The sequence below is a fragment of the Numenius arquata genome, chromosome 23 (genome assembly GCF_964106895.1).
Source record: "Numenius arquata chromosome 23, bNumArq3.hap1.1, whole genome shotgun sequence".
NCBI classification, from domain to species: Eukaryota; Metazoa; Chordata; class Aves; order Charadriiformes; family Scolopacidae; genus Numenius; species Numenius arquata.
The window spans coordinates 4,284,474-4,305,915 of NC_133598.1; the positions used below are offsets into that span (position 1 = coordinate 4,284,474).

The following is a 21,442-nucleotide window of genomic DNA, read 5'->3' on the forward strand; positions in this document are numbered from 1 at the left end:
ATACACTTCTGGGGTTTTTTCCCCAAGAAATAGAAATATATTTTAAAACATGTTATTTGTAAAAAGTTCTAATCAAAATGTTTCACCGAGGGCAGACGAGCCACGTTTGAAAATGAAAGCTTGACGTAGGCAAGTCCTCTGCCAAGGAAAAGGCGGGCGTGAAGCGTGAGCGCTAAAGGCAAGGTGGGACTGAAAAGTGACTCCGGCGTCTGGAGCGTGTCCCCTCCTGGCATCAAAGGCCACGTGTGGTCAGAGACACCCGGGCTGCGCTGCTGGAAGCTGGTGCAGGTAGCTCTGGTACAGAGGGTGGGGTGGAAATCCTCGGAGAAAGCCACGGAGGGGGTTGCGAAGGGGCAGCGTGCTGCCTGCGTCCCCTCATCCGAGGGGCTTTCCCTGTTATTAGTCGTTGGTGGGTTTTGCAGCGCTCAGGTGGTTTAGATGCATCAAGTTCTGTCTGTGTTCATATTAAATAGTGTGGGACTGGGTGACAGGTGGGACTGGAGATACTGGAGATATATATAAAAATATATACACCTCTATATTTGTACACACCTGGTGTTATGTAGTGCTATAGAGAACGCCAGCTCTTTCTGCAGGGCTGTCAGGTTCCGTGTGCTCAGGTTGTTCTTTCTGGCTGGATTCAGCAGCGAAAAGACCCTCACGTAAAAGCGTGTTCTCTCCCGACATCTCTGCAGCCCTCCCCACGTCCCCACGTGCTCCTGTCGTGGCAGCTGAACGTGTCCCATCACGTACTGCTCGCTGGGTATCGTCTGCCGGAGACTGCGGGTTGAGAGATCTGCCTCTCGGCAGAGGGCTTAAGGCAAAAATTCCTGCTTTTTGATGGATTGGAGGTCATCAGTTTATCTTTCCCAAATTTAGAGCATGCTATCTGTTAAGAGGTTGCATTTTTTTGAGCTTTTGGTTCATTAGGTATCCTTGGGTTTAAAAATTGAAGATTTATAGAATGGTTTGGGTTGGAAGGGACCTTTAAAGATCACCTAGTTCCACCCCCCCCTGCTGTGAGCAAAGACACCTTCCGGTACTAGATTAGTTGCTCAAATCCCCATCCAACCTCACCTTGAACCCTTCCAGGCATCCACAGCTTCTCTGGGCAACCTGAGCCTCACCACCCTCATTGCAAATAATTCACGGGACCCATAAGGTATTTTCTGGCACTGTCTGAAGGACCTTTTGTTTCTTTTTGAAACCTGGTATTAAGAAAGGGTTAATTCTTTCGTCTCCATCAGTGTGACAATTCCATTGTTGTTTTCCAGTCTCCAGTGGCAGGGATGCTCGGAGTCCCCCTGGGGACAGGGTTCTCCTTCTCCCGAGGCTTTGTCACCCTTCAACCTGCAGAGCCCTGAACGTGTCCCATGAGCAGAGACGTTTCCTGTGATGGAAACCTCAGATACCTGGTTTCTCACATGTGGGTTAAGCCGAGTCCATGAGTGCTCCTGCAGTCCCTTTTAGCAGTGACACAGTTTAAACAATGTCATGTATAATTGGGGTCGGTGGGGACTTTTCACCACGGGGACCTCCTTTCCGCAGGCCCTCGGCTGGGTTAGCCAGAGTCATGGTTAGGGATTGCGGAGCAAAGAGGGCTCAAAGGATGAGCACAAAATACTTGTTTTGTGGTTTGGATATTCAATCTAACCAAAGTAGTAATGTCAGAAGGAATCTTAACGTGAGAGTCAATTTTTAGTATAATCTGATATTCTGGTGCTCTCCTCCTGTATTCTACATATACAAAAATCTGCTCGACAATAGAAGTGTGGCCAGCGATGTCATCATGTTAGTCTGTAGCTGCTGTTGCCTGTTCCAGTCGGCTTCTCTGCATCTGGAGTGAGGCCCCGAATATTTTTAACATGGAGATATAATTTAGATATATTAATGATGCAACAGGAGTCCTGTTGTGACTGTGAGTAGGCTTCATCCCGAGGGTGGGTCTTCATTCCCCAGACAACCCTCTGAAGAGATTATTGCTGTAAAGCACAGTTAATCCCCCGTGGGGGCCAGCGCAGGAGATGATGGGGATGATGGGGAGCTATAGCCACACGCCCGAACCGTCTGAGCACAGACCCTGGCTGAGAATACCCTCTGCAGCCCTGGAAAGTTGAGGGTATGAATAAGGCAAACTTGCAGAAATAATGCAAATTTTGCAAATTTCCTTCGGGTTGTGGGGACTGATGGGCTTGAGCTTATTGGGGTCTGAGATGAAGTTCTTTCTGTCCATAGAATGGAACAGAATGTGAATTCAGCCTGGAGAAAAGGAGGCTGAGGGGAGACCTTCTCGCTCTCTACAGCTCCCTGAAAGGAGGGTGTAGCCAGGGGGAGTCGGTCTCTTCTTCCAAGGAACAGGCGATGGGATAGAATCATAGAATCGTCTAGGTTGGAAGGGACCTTTAAGATTATCTAGTCCAACCATCAACCTAACTCTGATAAAAAAAAAACCAAAAGAAAACCATACAAAAGAACCCACCACATTACTAAACTATGTCTCTAAGCGCTATGTCAACCTGTCTTTTGAAAACCTCCAGGGATGGGGCCTCAACCGCTTCCCTGGGCAGCCCATTCCAAGGCTTAATACCCCTTTCAGTGTCAAATTTTTTCCTAATATCCAATCTGAACTTCCCCTGGCGCAGTTTGAGGCCATTTCCTCTTGTCCCATCACGTGTTCCTTGGGAGAAGAGACCAATCCCCACCTCTCTACACCCTCCTTTCAGGGAGTTATAGAGAGCGATGGATATTACGGATATTAGCAATGGATATTAGGATGGATATTACGAAAAAGTCTTACACTGAAAGGGTTATCAAGCCTTGGAAGAGGCTGCCCAGGGCAGTGGTGGAGTCACCATCCCTGGAGGGATTTAAAAGCTGGGCAGATGTGGTGCTGAGGGACATGGGTTAGTGGTGGTTTGGGCAGTGTTGGGTTGATGGTTGGACTTGATGATCTGAAAGGTCCCTTTCAACCCAGACGGTTCTGTGATTCTAGGAATGGAATGGAATGGAATGGAATAGAATTTTTTCAGTTGGAAGGGACCTACAATGATCATCTATCCCACTGCTTGACCCCTTCAAGGCTGACCAAATCTTTGCACTTTCTTTGTATACAACTATTACCAACTTTTTAACCTTGACTATCGCACTGCATCAGCCTTAGGTGGTGCAGATAATGTGAATTTTCTGAAATTAGATATTGCTTTCTCGAATTTTGACTGTGAAGTCATTTCTGAGCGACTCCCTGGGTTAAGGAGCAGTTAAGTGAACTGGATACGCACAAGTCCATGGGTCCTGATGGGATGCACCCGCAAGTGCTGAGGAAGCTGGCTGAAGTCATTGCTGAGCTGCTCTCCATCATCTTCGAAAGGGCCTGGAGAACAGGTGAGGTGCCTGAGGACTGGAGGACAGCCAATGTCATCCCAGTCTTCAAAAAGGGCAAGAAGGAGGACCCGGGAAACTACAGGCCAGTCAGCCTCACCTCCATCCCTGGAAAGATGATGGAACGTCTCCTTCTGGGCGTCATCTCAAAGCATATGGAGGAAAAGAAAGCTATCAGAAGTAGTCAACACAGATTCACGAAGGGGAAGTCATGTCTGACTAACCTGATAGCCTTCTATGATGGCATGACTGGTTGGATAGATGAGGGGAGGGCAGCAGATATTGTCTACCTTGGCTTCAGCAAGGCTTTGGACACAGTCTCCCACAGCATCCTCATCGGTAAGTTTAGGAAGTGTGGATTAGAGGAATGGACAGTGAGGTGGATTGAAAACTGGCTGAAAGACAGAGCTCAGAGGGTTGTTCTTAGGGGCACAGAATCTAGTTGGAGGTCTGTAACAAGTGGAGTCCCCCAGGGGTCAGTAGTGGGTCCAGTCCTCTTCAAATATATTCGTCAATGACCTGGATGAGGGGATGGAGTGTACCCTCAGCAAGTTTGCTGACGATACAAAACTGGGAGGGGTCGTTGACACAGTGGAGGGCTGTGCTGCCATACAGCGAGACCTGGACAGGCTGGAGAGTTGGGCAGAGAGGAACGTGATGAACTTCAATAAAGGCAAGTGTAGGGTGCTGCACCTGGGGAGAAATAACCCCCTGCACCAGTACAGGTTGGGGGCTGACTTGCTGGAGAGCAGCTCTGAGGAGAAAGACCTAGGAGTCCTGGTGGACAATAGGATGACCATGAGCCAGCAATGTGCCCTTGTGGCCAAGAAGGCCAATGGCATCCTGGGGTGCATCAGAAAGAGTTTGACCAGCAGGTCGAGAGAGGTCATCCTCCCCCTCTGCTCTGCCCTGGTGAGGCCCCATCTGGAGCACTGTGTCCAGTTCTGGGCTCCCCAGTTCCAGAAGGACAGGGAACTGCTGGAGAGGGTACAGCAGAGGGCTACAAAGATGATGAGGAGCCTGGAGTATCTCCCTTATGAGGAGAGGCTGAGGGACTTGGGGCTTTTTAGTCTGGAGAAGAGAAGACTGAGGGGGGATCTGATCATCGCCTATAAATACTTAAAGGGTGGGTGTCAGGAGGATGGGGCCGGTCTTTTTTCAGTGGTGCCCAGGGACAGGACAAGAGGAAATGGGCACAAACTTGAAGTTCAAGAAGTTCCACCTAAACATGAGGAGGAACTTCTTTCCTGTGAGGGTGGCAGAGCCCTGGAAGAGGCTGCCCAGAGAGGTGGTGGAGTCTCCTTCTCTGGAGACATTCCAACCCCCCCTGGACACGTTCCTGTGGGACCTGCTCTGGGTGGACCTGCTTTGGCAGGGGGTTGGACTGGATGATCTCCAGAGGTCCCTTCCAACCCCATGTCATTCTGTGATTCTGTGATTCTGTAAGCTTTGGGTGCCCCGGGGCGGTGCTCTGCCAGCCGGTTCGTTGTTGCTGGCTTGGAGCTGCCCTGATGCTTTTGCCTTTTAAATAAAGTCAAAATTGGTTTGGTTTAAAATAGCTCCTAGAAGAGATTAAGTCCATAAAGCAGTCGCTTCCAGCCCGTGAAGCAGTACTTATATCATCCAGGGCTGTTCAGAAGGTAAATTAATCCACAGGGAACAATCCTAAATACCTGATTCAATGAAGAGTTTGCACATAAAACAGCTTTAGTGTAAAACAGTGAAAATTATGTTTAAAATGAACACAAATAGACAATTAGAAAGGGGACCAGCAGGATTTACTAGCTTTTTTTTGTTGTTGTTGTTGCTTCATTAAGAGAAAACTTATTTGGACACATAGTTATTTTGGTTTTCCTCAGTTTGATGTACTGGAAGATGACTGATTTCAGCTGCTGGTGTGTTCCTACAAAGATTAATTAGACATATACTGAGATGGGTTTTTAAAATTAATGGATTTTAATGGATCAATGGTTTATTTTTTTTCTGTAAATAGACAACATAGTATGCCTAGCGCTGCAGACCCTGAAATGGAGGTTTTCTAGAAAACCATTTCAAGCATATTTCTCAATATTAAACAATTTGAGGGAGCAAGAGAAACCCATGAACATCTGTTTCTTGTTTTTATCTTATTTTCCTATGCTAAAGTATAAATGCGTTTACCTGACAGCAAACCGGTGTTTAAACGCCAACAAGCGAATACTGGTTCTTAGCAGTTGCGTGTGTTGGTTTTAGATTTCAAAATATGTTACAGACTAGACTAAAGTTTGGACCATTTGATGAGATACTGGAGATATTGATCCCACTGCATAGATGAGAAACCCAGTACTGAGAAATAAAGCCACAGAAATACACCACATGGGAAGTTCCACTCAAATATGAGGAAGAACTTCTTTCCGGTGAGGGTGCCAGAGCCCTGGAAGAGGCTGCCCAGGGAGGGTGTGGAGTCTCCTTCTCTGGAGATCTTCAAGACCCACCTGGATGCAGTCCTGAGTGATGTGCTCTGGGCAACCCTGCTTCAGCAGGGGAGTTGGACTAGAGGATCTCTAGAGGTCCCTTCCAACTCTGACAATTCAGTGATTCCGTGGAATAGGGGTGAAGGTCAACGCTGCATGGGGTTTGTTGGGATGGGTAAAGAACAGGCACTGTAAGAATTACAGGTCATGATTTATTATTTTTTTTAATGGTGATTTTGTGGCTTTAGAGGTAAGCAGTTAATTCTAGTTCCTATTATAATGTCATTTAACATGTGTAATTAAGCTTGGTACCTCGGTAGGCAGAGCCCCTGGACTGGAAAGTCATCACTTCCCTATTTTGTCAGGTCTCTATGGGTATTTCTGAGAATTTAAATGGAATGCCTAATGTTAGGCAGGGAAATTGTTCCTGTACTCAACGTGTAAACAGCTGGCTAAAGTACGGAGTTCTGCGCTTCTGGATGCATTTAGAAAACCAAATTAAAAGAACCCTTACCTGCATCTTCCTTAGGTGCTCCTTGGCTGGAACTTCTTTTCTAGGCTGCTTACTTCAAAAACTTGGCATAAAAAAAGCTTTAACCTACAAGATGTGAGTCTGTTTGTGTTTATCGATATAAAAAATAGATTCTCTGCTGTTTGTTAACGAGGCAGCACCTCCCTTGGTTCAGGAATGGGCTCCTGTGAAGGCAGGGAGGCTGCGGAGACGTTACGGGGGGATTTGTGCCACGAACAAGGAGCGGTGGATCCCAGGCTTGTTCTGTCCAGGGACAGATGGCACAGAAATTAGCAGAGAATTTGGACTGGGAAAGGTATTTACCGCAGCTAAGTGAAAATGACAGATTTGAGTGGATTTAGCAAGTAGATCTACAAGCACAAAGCACATCTGTGGCTTCAGAATATTCAGGGTTGAGTTGAATTTCAGGGTTTTAAATAGCAGTGGAAACGTGTGTGATTGGGGCGATGAGAGGACAGTGAGATCTGGTTTGTGAGCTCTCTTTATTTTTTTTTCTTCTTTTCTTTCTTTTTTTTTTCTTTCTTTTATTTTCCCCCCTAATTTAGGGAGCGGGCACGTTTGACAGACTCAGATAAGCTGCTATGGGCGTTGGGACCTTCTCTGAATACCTAAGAGGTCTGATTGTGACCTTGAACAAAGGTGTGGGAGAGTAAAGATGAAAGGAAAGTCAGCAGCCTGAAGGGAGGTGCAGCCAGGGGAGAACTGCATCGGTCCCCAAAAATACCGGTGGGGAGACGATGTTAGTGGTGGGGATTAGAGAATCATAGAGTCATGGAATGGTTCGGGTTGGAAGGGACCTTAAAGATCAACGAGTTCCAACCCCCCTGCCCGGGGTAGGGACACCTCCCACCAGACCAGGTGGGTCTAGTATCGGCAGAGTATTGTCACCTCTCAATGTGAAGGTCGATACAGCAACAATGAAAAATGAAATCATAAAATGAAATAATATCAGCAAAAATGTGTGGATTACAGTTAACGCTTCACTAAAACCTGCTGTCCGTCACATGAGACGTTGGGTTCCGTTCCCGACCCAGACTGATCCATGGGAGCTGGGTGTTCGGGCACGTCAGGGGGGGTTTCAGCGCCTACGGCTTTTCAGGGTCAACATTACAAGGTTATAAACTTCTACAGACATTCCCTGAGAAGGTGGTAGCTACAACGCAAATTAAAAGACATGGGGAGCACTGAAAATGTTTTTTTCCTTAATGATTTCTGGAATTGCCTATTCGGATACAATGCTGCTACGATACAAATAATTTTTAATGCTCTTTGTGATTACAAATGGCTTTTAACAGTATGAGCCAAAACATTATAGCCTAAGTGTTCTTTTAGAAATAGTAAGCAGAAACAGTGTCATTAAACTAAATTTCGTAATCTCTGATTTATGTGAATGTGGAAAATATGATGAACATCATTTTTGGCTCTTGCATTGCCCAAGTCAGCGTAGAGCAGCGTGTGTGCGAGCGATTCTTTCTTTGTTACTCACTTTGTTTATCATTTTTTCCTTCAAGCTACTCTGACAAGCTACTCAGAAAATGTGGAACGCACCAAGTATGGAGGGGAAAGCAGTAAAGAACTTGGGTCTGGAGGAAACCTGAAGCCTTGGCAGTCCCAGAAGTCCAGCATGGACTCCTGCTTGTACCGCGTGGATGAGAACATGACGGCGTCCACCTACAGCCTCAACAAGATCCCGGAGAGGAACCTGGAGACGGTCTTGTCCCAGTCAGTCCAGTCCATTCCTCTTTACCTTATGCCACGACCAAATTCAGTAGCAGGTAAGAAATAAGCATTTTTTGCCTTTAGGTGAGAGCAAGGCATGGTACGTGTCTGTCACAGCCTTGTCCACATTCCTATTGTCCGAGGAGAAACCTCCATTCTGTAGTCATCATCGCTAAGCGTGACACAAATTGTCTTTTCATTTGACTTACTGCTTCTAAATGGAAAATTCCTGTGGGTAGAACTGGTTCTGATGATGTTTAATGGTTATTTCACGGGTCTGTGGTCACTTTTTTACAAAATTGTACAACTACAAGATAATTGGAGAATAATTGTTTTTTAAAAAAAAAAAAGATTCTTTGCTATCGTTACAATGCAGATAATCTTGGGTTTAAAGTACCGTGTAATTCCAAGGCATCATGGCCATTTCTACTGTCTCAAAGGGTTCGTTGTAACTAAAATCGAGTGTCTGATCGTCTCTGAAGATCTTAAGAGCTTTGGAGTTAAGAGAATTGAGATACTTTCTCTGGCCGGAGAGGTTGTGGTGGATCCCATCTCTCTTGATGGACTTTGCCCCAACCATCGTAGCGCACCCGTGTGCACGCGCTGGTTTGGCTTTCGCAGCCTCTGGGGTTTGCTAATTAATGACGGAAATGTTTTGTTTTGGCATAACATCCCCATTTTCTTCATTTAATTTCGCGTCTGCTGTTTGAGAGATTCCTAAATGATGCTGTGACACATCTTAGCCATGTCTTTTAACAACCTGCTGAGTTCCCCCCTGAAGTTGGGAACAGCAGGACAGAGAGAAGAGATGGGATTAAAAATACTAAAGCTTTGCTGAAAAGCTGCTTCCCGGGAATTATTCTGCTTTGCTTTGCTGCCCTGTATTTTTTCCTGGCTGGGTAACTTCTCTGGGCTTAAACGTTCCGTTGAGGTGGTCGGTCTGTCTGTACAGACACACGGAGAAATGCAGTCTTTGTCTTTTTGGGGAGCCCCTGCGGGATTCCCGCCGGCCGGCAGCGGGCTCGGTGCTCCAGAGGGTGCGGGCTGGGATATCGTCTCTTCAAACAGCCTCTCTGGGCAGCCCGAGCTGTTGTGTAACCGGATTGGATTTGCTTTTTAATCCCACTTTGGACAGTCACCGGCCCAAATACCACGTAGAAATGAGAGTTTATAGATGCTAAAATCTGGGCGCCCCGAGCATGGGTACGAGGCCACGTGCTCCATATGCCTGAAAGCCTAAAAGTCTGGGAATTCAGAATGGAAAGAGGGTGATAGGAAAAAAGTGGGAAACTCCGCTTGCATGGCCTCGTTACTTTAGGTTCATTTTGTATAAATGACACTGCGTAAACACCTTCCAAAGAAATCAGGGCAGGCCGGGTACCATAAGTCTATATATGTGTGTGTCTTGGTTGAGTTGACTTGGGAAGTCTCTTGCCTGATGCATTTAGAGGCAAATCCTGTGTCAAGAGAAAACCATTTCGCAAGGGTCGGGAGCACCTTTTCCTTCTGGCTGGTTTTGTTTTGTGGGGATTTTGCTGCTTTTAATTAGTACGTCCCCTAACACAGTTCATATCCCGGGATAAATCACTGTGGTAGGAACTATGGACAAGAACAAGATTTGGCTTGACCTTTTATCACTGGATGATGACCTGTTGTCTCCTATGAGTTTATAGCACCAGAAAACGATGTTTTCTAGGTAGTAGATTTGTATGGGTATTTTTTTCCCAGGCTGTTTAACCCTGTTATCTGTCTGCTTGGATGACGGGAGAGGGAACCCCGATGTAGTTTCATGGTAGACTTAAGCCTATCTGCAAAATGTGCCGTTGCCCAAAGAGTTAATCCTGTTCCCTCTGCCAGCTCCACATCCTTGCCCAGCGCTGCGGGTCGGGCAGCTGTGTGATAAACCAGACCAGCAGACTAATCCCAAAGAAAATTCACCCTCCAGAAAACATGTGTGTTAATTTGAGCCACAAGTTCGTTAGTGTGGAGGCAAAGCGTGGCTGGGAGCGGGGCAGAAAGCTCCCTTTCTTTTAGTGGTATTGCACATTTTAAGGTAATCACAAAACCACAGCTTTGCTAAAACAGACTGTTCTTGTCTTTCTTTTTTTTCAAACGCAGTTGAATTTATATACAAACAGTCTATTCTTGGGAACCAGAGCATGGCAGCACTTACACCTTGTGGCTCTTTTTTTTCCTTCTTTTTTTTTCCTTTTTTTTTTTTTCTTTTTTTTCTTCTTTTTTTTTTTTTCTTTTTTCTCTTCTTTTTTTTTTTTTAAAGATTTGAATATCTTCCAAAATGGCACAAAAATGCCCTTTCTTGTAGCAGGCTCACAAACAGCAAGCACTGCCATGTATCGCATCCCTTCACTCACCCCGCGGCTCACGACTGGGAGAGCAGTGATCTCGTCCTGCACTTCGTCGTGTAATATTTCTTCAGAAATAGTTACAGGCGCTTTTCTGGGGGGAAATAATTCTCTTGGAAAAGAAAAACGAACCGACACGGCAGGCTCTTGTTTCCCGTAAAATGCCAAAGTGGGATGTCCGATTTGGAAGAGCACATCCGGATCTTGGCAAATGGCTGGGATTCGTGGGTTACCCTGTGTGTGATAGGAATTTTAGGAAAAGCCCAGCATCTTTCCCGTGGGCTCGGTGGGAGCACGTATGGGGAGCGATACCCCGTGTGTTACCGCACGGGGAACAGCCCCTGTTTGGCAGTTTTCTGGTATTAATTCCGAAGCAGCGAGAACCTCAAGCCCCTGGCTTGGAAGAGGAGAGGGAGCTGTGCGGCAGAAGGGACGGAGCAAATCATCCCTCTTGCAGTGGCAGGAGAACTTAAAAGCCTCCGGGTCACACCAAACTTATGGACAACAAATTGCTGCCAGCTTGGCTGCGAGGTAAAGCGCTAATCATAAATTAGAAGAAAATCAGGCAAAATGTGAGCATAGTCTCTATGCACTACTACTGTGTTTGAGGGGAAAAAAAACAACAAACCCTTAAGGAAATTCATGGACCAAACCTGCTGGTTCTTTTCTCCTAATTTCCCACGTGAAGAGCTCTCAGTTAAATTTAAATTAGCGCCACCCCACTTCAGAGCCAGCCCCCCCAGGAAAGTCAGCGGGGGCAGCTGAGTCCATTCCACCTTCGAATTTCGTCAAGGCTTTTCAAAGGTGAAAATGCAATTCAGCTCCTGAGGTTGGTCCCGCGCCCCGTTTGCACACTGTCTTCCTGAGCGCAGAGAGGAGCCCAGCCCCATGCCATGTTCTCTTTTTTTTGTCTTTTGATATAGAAAAGGTATTTTTGATCTCCGTAAGGAATCTTTTAAAGATCTTCTTATTGAGTTAGCATTTCTCTTGCACTTTTTTTTTTTTTTCTCTCGCGGGTTGGTGGAGCTGAATATTCTTTCAGCAGTTTTTAGTTATGTCTCTCTGGAATTCTGTGAATTCCAAGGATTTTTAACAACCTGAAGATTTTTTTGATATTTTCTAGATTATACTATTTCTGCCATTTTACTTACAAAGTCCCTATCGATTCAAAAAGAGAAGTGGTTCCCTCGACGTATTCCTCTTATCTTTGGAGGGAATGCTTGTTGCCACAGCGCAGCCTGAGAAATTGAGATTTTCATCAGCTAAACTGCGTAAAACCAGCTGGAATGAAATGGTTGTAGAGCTTTCATCTGGGCGACTGAACCGTATCCCGCTCCGGGCAGACGTGAGGAATGGGAGCCCTTCATGGGTGCTGGCCTCAATTTCTCATCGTCTCTTGGAGTTGGAGATTTACCCAGATTTAAAGGTTTTTTTAATGCCGTGTATTTAGGAGTTCATAATTTCACCAAAGTTAAACTGCTTGGATTCAGAGTGTTAAGGTCAGATGGCTGAATTTTCTGAAGAGCTTTAGCGTGACTGTTCCGACACATTGGACATGAAAATAAGGGGAAATGTGGTGTTTTGTTGGAGATAAATTCCTGTACTGGCTGCATTTGAGAGGTCCCAGCACCTCTGCTTGGGCACAGACGGGTTCCCTTGCTGTTCCGCTGCTTTTGTTAATCATAGAATCATAGAATCATCCAGGTTGGAAGAGACCCTTGGGATCATCGAGTCCAACCATCTACCCTACTCTACAAAGTTCTTCCCTATATCATATCCCCCAAGACCACATCTAAACGTCTCTTAAACACATCCAGGGATGGTGACTCAACCCCCTCCCTGGGCAGCCTCTTCCAGTGTCTGACCACTCTTTCTGTGAAAAATTCTTTCCTAATGTTCAGTCTAAACCTACCCTGCTGGAGCTTGAAGCCATTCCCTCTTGTTCTGTCATTAATTACCTGTGCGAAGAGACCAGCACCAACCTCTCTACAGTGTCCTTTCAAGTAGTTGTAGAGAGGAGTTGTTAACCCCCTCTTGAGGCTCTAAATTGGAGTAAATTCTTGTAATCTTACTGACTTCAGTCATCTGAGACAACTTCATCTACACCATGATCGTATTAACGGGGAAAGAGTTGTAAAAATCAAGTCTATGCTTACACTTATTTAAAAATTCACTCTATTTTGGCAAACACCCCCAACTATGTAAAATTCAGAGTATTATCCGATTAGAAGTGCAATCAGTCACATTAACATTTCAGGCTTTTAAAGTAGTACTTTATATAATTTGCACCCAGGGAAGGGGTTATATTTTCTGTTAACCTCAGTGTTATAACTCAGATCCATTAATACACCTTTGTCTTTTGTTTAACCAATTTGATTTTATACCGTATTAATTTAATGGGGGGAAACACCCACAAAAAAGCAAATTAAAAATTCTCTTAGTTCTAATTAAGGAAATTCCCTTCCTACATAGTCGAGACAAGGGAGGTGCCCGTTACCTCTCCTGAAAATGGCTTTTTCAGTACAGAGAGGCGTTGCTTCCTTCTTCCAGTATTAACAGCAATTTTTCTTGCTGTGTGGCATTCAGAAAGCATAACCCAGTAATCACCAGCTCTAACTGAAACCCCAAATCTTGAAGCTTTTAAGAAAAACAGCAAAGAAAGGCGGGAAATGGAAAGGAAGAAAGAATTGGAGTCGGTAATGAGTGACCTCGCTGTTCTCCAGTGATTTGGGTGATGGGTTCAGGAAAAGAAGCAGGAGTTGGGAGCAAAATTCTTTCCAAAAAAACCCCAGAAGTTTAAAAAATAAAAGAAAAAAGTGTTCTTTACTTCTCTGTGGTGCGGAACTTTTTACGTGTTGGGAGAGATGGTCCGTGCTTCAAAACGAGAGGGCTGCAATTTTTGAGCAGTTATGATCCAAGAAAAAAAAAAAGCTATAAAAATAATCCCAGGTCTTCCAATAATTCTTTCAAACTCACATTTACAGTTCAGCCCCACGTGAACCCATTCGCTTTGCTGTTTTATTTTTCCCAGAAACTGAAGGCTTCAGCTGCATTTTCTTCTTTGCCCCATCCCGGGCAAATACACACAATAATTCATTTTATATACTTCAGCATTTTTGATACTAATCGTCTGAAGGCGCTTGGCACAGGAGCTGGGCATTCACATTTTTTGAATGAAGGCAAATTTCTCAGCAAAGTTCACATTTCGTGTACACAATGAAGGCCTCGTCCTATTTCCATTACCCGTGAAATGAAACATGAAATCTGGGGTTATTTAGACCACATGCGTTGGTTTATAAGGTCTGTTTAAATGTTAATAGAGAATTAAAATGCCCTTATATAATCCCAGCTCCTCTCTTTTTCCTCTTGGCAGGGGGGTTGGAACTAGATGATCTTTAAGGTCCCTTCCAGCTCTAACCATGCTATGATGATGCTATGATAAAATAGCAGCAAATCTATTATTAGTTATTAACTTTAACTTCGTTATCTATTAGAAAAGTGTATCTTTGAAGGTGAGGGGAGGGTTTGCATAAAATGCCTGGAAATTATGTCTTTTTGGGAACAGAGTGAGCAGTGGTTCTCGGGGAGCAGCCTGTATCCCCGTATCTGGCAACTGGTCCTCCGAGGGTGTTTCTGGCAGAGATCTGGGTGTCTGACGGACTGACCTACCTCTGCCTGCGCCGCCCGAGGGGAAAAAACCAAGCTAAATAGTACAAGAAAGGTTATAAAATGTGACTTGTAAAGTGTGACGTTCAGAAAAGCAAATACCTCTCTCTCTGCAGGGTCAGAAAAATACAAGGAGCGGTATTTGAGCAGGAGATGAAAGTGGTTGGAAAAGAGTGGTGATAAAAATGGGTTTCTTATGAAATACATTCATATTTCTCTCTGTCCCATGGTTCCCCTGGAGGAGTCCGGAAAAGGTCACATAAACAGGGCAAGAGGGGTTGATCTGGTGTGGATTCACCAACCTGAGAGACAGGACACCGCGGTGAGACTCGTTGGAGAGCAGGCGGGTGGAAGCAGAGCAGAAGCTTTTTAAGAATACCTTTAACTCTGCCCGAGGGAAGAGAATGGGTATGAAAATAGCAGAGAGAGAAATGTGGTGCTAAAGGAAACGCACCGCAACGGGGGGAAAGGAAGCTCTGGTGAGATCTGCTGCGGAGCACGTGCTTCTCCCCACGCCCTGCAATGGGCAGTGTAGCAAAAAATTGCACCTTTTATCTTTTTTTGCTTTCCTTATGGGGTATGGATGAACTCCGAATGAGATGCAGCTCTTCATATGAATTATTCCAAGAAAAGCGGTGAAATGACGATGCTTCAGATAAACCCCAAAACGTAGGGTTTCGCTATTTCTTGCTGACTTAGGCCAGATATCCAGCCAAAAATTAAGTCATTAAATCTGAAGCACGTTCATTAATGCAGCTGTAAGGAATCTGAATTTGGGGTACCTGGAGATTTCCTTTTGATAACTCAACCTGATCCGTGCGTCAGTCATGGCAAGCTGAACCCCTTGGCTCAGATGAGAGCGGGGACCCCCCCCTTGTCCCCATCTCCCCCAGGAGACCCAGCAGCCGAGCCCCCCCCCCGCCCCCGAGCTGCCAAACACCGATTTTGAGTCAGGTCTTTTCTGTGTTTGTTGTTCAAACACTACATTGAGACTGAATTATCCTCCACTATTTGTTTGCCATCTCCTTGGGAGATTTGCCCCTGCGTTATGCAAATATTAGTTTTGAGGAGGCGCTTTTTTTCCCTCCCCTGTGTTTTATCTGCAGTCACCGTGTCTTATTACGTAGGATCAGGTTCAGAACTGAGGGGAAGCTTTCAACGGTTTCGTATTAAATTGCCTCAGATAAATTGATCTTGCATAATTTTTGAAGTACTGAAGGATATTCTCAGGAAAAAAATTACTTCTAGTTCCTCTGGCCTCAGATCTCTTTAATTATTCCTGGGTTCTAAATCAGGAAGATAAATCTCAGTCCATGGGCCTGGGGAAAGGCAGGAGGATAGTTGTACCGACAACCGCAAAAATAACCCCCTGGCAAAGTGTGGGATGGATCTGGCAGCTCGGGCTGACTGCGGCACGCCGTGTAAGGTTCCTTGGTTGCGGCTGTAGAAGATGATGATGATGAAGGTGGGAAGGGAACCAGGCTTTGGGGCGCCGAGGAACAACCCCTCGCTTCTCCTAGGGTCAACAAGAACGGAGGCCACTGGCCATGGTGGTGCTCTCCTCTGGCAGCACACAAAGTCCACCCCTGTGGAACATCTGGGGTGGGAATTGGCTGCTCCTTCCACAGGCAGGACCAGGGGGGAAATGCAGACTCTTCAAAGAAATGGAAGAAAAATTAAAAATACCAGGAGGATTGCAGTTCTTCCCAGGAAATGAAACAATTCTTCTTCCAGGAGGCTGCACGTGTGTTCTAGTCACTCGAAAACTGTTCAGTTGTTGTTTGCTTCAGAAACTCCATTCTGCCTGTTGTGCAGCAATTAGTGCCGTCGAGCAGCCATCGTGCCTTTGCCGTTTGCTGGTTTGGAGCAAGCAGAGGTGATGGCCTTTTCTTGATTCGTGATAAAAGACTTGAGTGCTGTCTCTCTGTAGACCCCAGCTATTGGGGGAGCGTGAAGAACATCTCCCAGGCTTCAGTCCGGTCTTGCTCACCAAAATCCACATCCTCAAAGATTAATGCAAGCTTGAAAGATTCTTCAGTCCTTTGCATTAGAAAAGCATTTTAATTACACAACTCGGGAAGTGCTGGCAAAATTATGTTTCTCGGAACCCATCATGAACCGACCATGAAGGTTCCACGAAGGGTCCCATGACCATGAAAGGTTCCATGAAGGGTCCCATGACCATGAAGGTTCCACGAAGGAACCTTCTCTCCAGCTTCTAGCTGGGGTGGACACAATCTAGAAGCCACTTTGGAAGGATGTCTCCAAGTCCAGCTCGGCATTAACAGCTGTGGGGACTGATTGTCCATTGTTCAGGCTCCAGAAATCTTGGCTTCATGTTGAAAACCTTTCCCTGCGTCCTAAGTAGGAGAATCCTGCAGCCCATAAACAGGTGTTAAGGAGGAGATGGGACTGATGTGATTGAGGCACTCGGTTCTTTATCTATTAACTGTGGCTTTTATGTAAGAGATGAAATATCACAGGACTCCATTCATCTGAAGATACTGTAAAAGCCAGTTTTGAGGACTTAAGGAGGAAAAAAAAAAAAGAATACCACCAACAAAACCCCTTAACGGCAGCCTTCTTGGAAGAAAAATGTGGAACTGCCAATATTGCAAAGTAAAGAGTATCCCCGGGCTGGTTCCTGGGCTGGTTTTCACCCTCTGTTTAAAGCAGGTGATGTGTTGAGCGGGGAGATGCCGTGCTTGATCAGAGCAGCTGACAGAGTTTGAAAATCTGGACTTCCAAACCTGTGCATAATGTCTCAGTGAGTCTCTTCGTCGAGTTTTTATCCACAAAGTTTTAAACGAACACAATTAGTGCTGGTATAAGAAACTGCTCGCTGGCTGGGGAGCTGCCACGAGTTGATGCTTCTGAAACTATCAATTATCATAGAATCATAGAATCATAGAATGGTTAGAGTTGGAAAGGACCTTGAAGATCATCGACTTCCAACCCCCCTGCCATGGGCAGGGACACCTCCACCAGAGCAGGTTGCTCAAAGCTCCATCCAGCCTGGCCTGAAACACTTCCAGGGATGGGGCATCCACAACCTCCCTGGGCAACCTGTTCCAGTGTCTCACCACCCTCACAGGAAAGAATTTCCTCCTAATATCTAATCTAAATCTCCCCTCTTCCAATTTCAAACCATTACCCCTTGTCCTGTCACTACACTTCCCGACAAAGAGTCCCTCTCCGGCTCTCCTGGAGGCTCCCTTCAGATATTGGAAGGCTGCTATAAGGTCTCCCCGGAGCCTTCTCTTCTCCAGGCTGAACAACCCCAGCTCTCTCAGCCTGTCTTCATAGGGGAGGTGCTCCATCCCCTCTGATCATCTCCGTGGCCCTCCGCTGGACCCGTTCCAACAGGTCCATGTCCTTCCTGTGTTGAGGACTCCAGAGCTGGACACAGTGTTCCAGGTGGGGTCTCACGAGCGCAGAGTAGAGGGGTAGAATCTCCTCCCATGACCTGCTGGCCACGCTTTTCTTGATGCAGCCCAGGATGGGGTTGGCTTTCTGGGCTGGCAGTGCACATTGCCGGCTCATGTTGAGCTTCTCATCCACCAACACCCCCATGTCCTTCTCCTCAGGGCTGCTCTCCAGCCATTCTCCGCTCAACCTGTATTTGTTCCTGGGATTGCCACGTCCCAGGTGCAGGACCCTGCACTTGGCCTGGTTGAACTTCATGAGGTTTGCACGAGCCCACCTCTCCAGCCTGTCCAGGTCCCTCTGGATGGCATCTGATTAAAACATCACATACGTTTTGAGAGTCAGGTAGGGTTGGGCAGTGCAGGTTGTGTACGGTGTATGATCTGTGCCTCTGAAGAATAACGATTTGGCATTTAAAATCCTCTGCAGGTAACAGGAGGCTCTGTATTGCCCCAAAGTACTGCAGGTCCTGCTCGGTGGGCACGTAGCGTGGTTGTAGTGCAGTATTTTCCCAGCATGCGCAGGATTGGCTTGTGTGAGGGTGTTTTCCTGGGGAGTGAAGTAAAAAAAAAAAAAGAAATTGCTAATAATCATATTCTCTCTATTCAAGGCCTAATGTGAATTTTCAAATTTAAAAAATGTTATTTTATTTTTTTTTTGTTGGTGAGTAATTGGCTTTAACTGTTGTTATATAAATTGGAAAAAGGAGCTTTTATCAGTGTGATCTTGTGTAAAGAAATGAAATCACCAGCAAGACTGATGTTTCTGGTCATCCTTGATGGCTCTGATTGCGCTTGATAGAATTAAAATGGGACTGGAGCAGGACTGGATATGGAATTTAGAAGGAGGAAATGTTGTTCTTCAGCAGCTGATAGATATATATATAGATATATATATATAGACACAGACACACGCTCTCTTTTATATATATATATATATTTAGCAGCAAGTCCAATATGGGGAGTGTTGTTTTCTTTCCTGCAGGAGCAGCTTCGATAGGGTAACTTGAACTGAAGTCAGGATATTTAACAGAACTCAGTAGGGAAAAGTGTGGTGTCTTCACTCTTCACGAGGAAACAGTAGTTCTTTCAGGCAGCGAGTTGGTTTGTTGTATGCGACGAAGCCTTGGCGCAGCAAAACTGCTGAGCTGGGTGCGGAACGCATTAATAACTCCCATTCAAGGGGAGAAGATACGCCTGGAAAGTATGATAATCCTTATCCTAATTTAATGGGCTGCATAAGCTTACTGCAGTGTCATTTACAAATATAAAAGAAAATCATTCAGACTTCGATTATTTTTTTATTTTTTTTTTTTTTAGAAAGGGGTCTCCTTTGCCTGAATATTCCCTTTCTAAAGTCTCCCAGGATCAATTAGGGCTGTTTCTGCTGTGGATTTTCAGCATATCCGACATGTGCTGGCCAGTGGTAGCCAGTCCTGGCTGGCTGCTTTTTATCTTGCTGCCTGGCAGTCAGCTGCAGTGAAAAGGGATTTTTGTTTCAACAAGAACTGATTATCTATTAGAGAAGGACGGCCACGGAGATGCTGGGGGGGCTGGAGCCCCTCTGCTGTGAGGACAGGCTGAGAGAGTTGGGGGGGTTCAGCCTGGAGAAGAGAAGGCTCCGGGGAGACCTTAGAGCCCCTTCCAGTCCCTAAAGGGGCTCCAGGAAAGCTGGGGAGGGACTCTTGATGAGGGAGGGGAGACATAGGACAAGGGGGAAGGGTTTGACACTGAAAGAGGGGGGATTGAGATAAGATCTGGGATTGAAATTCATTGCTGTGGGGATGGTGAGAGCCTGGCCCAGGTTGCCCAGAGAAGCTGTGGCTGCCCCATCCCTGGAGGGGTTCAAGGCCAGGTTGGAGGGGGCTTGGAGCAACCTGGTGTGGTGGGAGGTGTCCCTGCCCAGGGCAAGGGGTGGGACTGGATGGGCTTTAAGGTCCTTTCCAACCTGAACCATTCCAGGATTGTGTTAAAGTGTGGGTGCCTGGTGGGCTGAAGGCTGAGGTGGGAAGGATGGACCTGCCTGAGGTAGTACCAGGCTCTGGAGAAACTCGGGGTTTGTCTCCCTGGACTAGATACCCCCCGGGACACTTTGGGTCGGCCTCTGATTGCTGCTGGAACATCTGCTCTTCCACTGCAGATCCTCTTGCTCAGTTACACTTTAAGTGGACTTAAATTGCACACTTTTTTATGCAAAAGGCACATTTGACTGGCCTGTGCCACCGAAGTGGGAGCGAGACCTGCGGCTGGACGCTGGCGATGCCGGGAGTGGGCTGCAGTGATTGAGTGCTTACAGGGAATAACTTGCGCTGCAGCCGCAGCTTTCTGATCGCAGCGTTTCAGCTCTAATCTGCTCCTTCACACTGAACATCTAATCAACTTTACAAGAGCAAAAGAGCATGAAGGACTTCTAAAAACAGACTTTGATGGGTTTATCTCCTTTTTTTTCCTCACTCTGGTTGTTTACCTTTTGTCCACTCTCTCTGTCTGTCTCTCTTTTATTTTTTTTTTTCCTTAAAATTTGTATAGAGAGTTCAGGCAATTTGAAGAACAGCATTTAAAATCGCTGCCAAATTTAAGCCCCTTCTCCCCCGCCCCTTGTTACAGTCTCTGAATCTTGCTTAGTTTGTGACTGCAGCACAGTCGTGTAAAGACTTTTACATGGTCATTAGGTGTTGTATGGGAAAAAATGTTTCTCTTAGTTTGGAAATTTTCTGCCTTTCAATTTTGTTGAATTGTTGTATGTTGTACTGGGCGGCAAGAAGAGAGAATGCGAAGTCCAGCACCATGAACTACTCTAGGGAGCTTTATAAAAATATTTACCCATCTCACAACAAAGAATTAACGTCAGCTTCACAGGCAGTCTTTGAAGAAGTCATTTAATTAATTAGTTCAATTTAAAATAATAATCTTGTTGTGGTGATTGACCAAAAACTAAAGAGAAAAAAAAAAAAAAAGCACTATTGGATACAGAGTATCGAGCAGCCGAATATTGCGCAGCGTGATTTGCATCGATAAATGTTTAATGTGGTTTTTGGAAATGGTTATCAGAACAAGAACAGAGCTGGTGATCTGCAAAGACTGTTTTTAAGTTTTCTGTTTATATTTGGGAAGATTATTTCATGCAATGAAGTTTTCATTCCTTTGTTTTATAGTATTCTGTAAATTACTTGGCTGAAAAGGGTTCTACATGGCAGAATAGAGGGTAAATTCAGATGGAAGTGGTCCAAATTTGGTTTTTTTTTTAAGCTATGTTTTCTCCTATCTTTCAATCATCACTTATCACCATTAAAAAAATAAATAAATTACTGTTTCTTGTACTGATTGATACAACTTTGTGGCCACTGTTAACTCTAGTCATTCCCTTCTGATACGGTCCAGAGGCGTTTCCCACCAAACCCTACAGCACCCGTCACGAAATTCAACTTTAAAAATATTTGTAATCATCGGGCAGCTGGGGAAAAAGCACTGTTTAAAAAGTGATTCCTGAAATGGTCGCAGTAAACGTCACATCTTGGTAGGAAGATGCTGTGCGTGAGGTGATGCTTGAGGCCATGGGGTTTGGATAAAAATTCCTTCAAAATCAGGCTGGTTGTACCCTTCCTGCCTCTTGGTGGTATCTCTTATTTTCCCTTTTTTCCCTGGGGGTCGCTGCTGGTGGCTCTGTCCCGCAGGAGTACCCCACTCATCGGGAGGTGTCACTCTGCTTCAGTTGAAAAATTGAATAAGAAATAACTTGCCCTGTATTGTCTGCCAGCTTCCGAGACAGAGAGAAAGTTTCTCCTCCAACCATTCATGTAACGGTGGCACCTTCAGCAGAGACCAATAAATTATGCCTATTTAATCTAGCTTTGTAACGAAAACTGAATTCTCCCATGAGCAAGTAACATTGGAATAGTAAAGTTA

At 45.5% G+C, this 21,442-nt stretch overlaps 1 protein-coding gene across 3 annotated transcripts in view; it reads left to right on the forward strand.

The window, feature by feature from the left end:
• The window catches only part of TANC2 (tetratricopeptide repeat, ankyrin repeat and coiled-coil containing 2), a 213,886-nt gene that overhangs the window by 117,658 nt on the left and 74,786 nt on the right, over positions 1-21,442 (forward strand). For all 3 annotated transcript variants that reach the window (XM_074162697.1, XM_074162698.1, XM_074162699.1), the window contains one exon: positions 7,875-8,138. In XM_074162697.1, the coding sequence (XP_074018798.1) occupies positions 7,875-8,138 (264 nt within the window). The remainder of the gene's footprint in view (positions 1-7,874; positions 8,139-21,442) is intronic.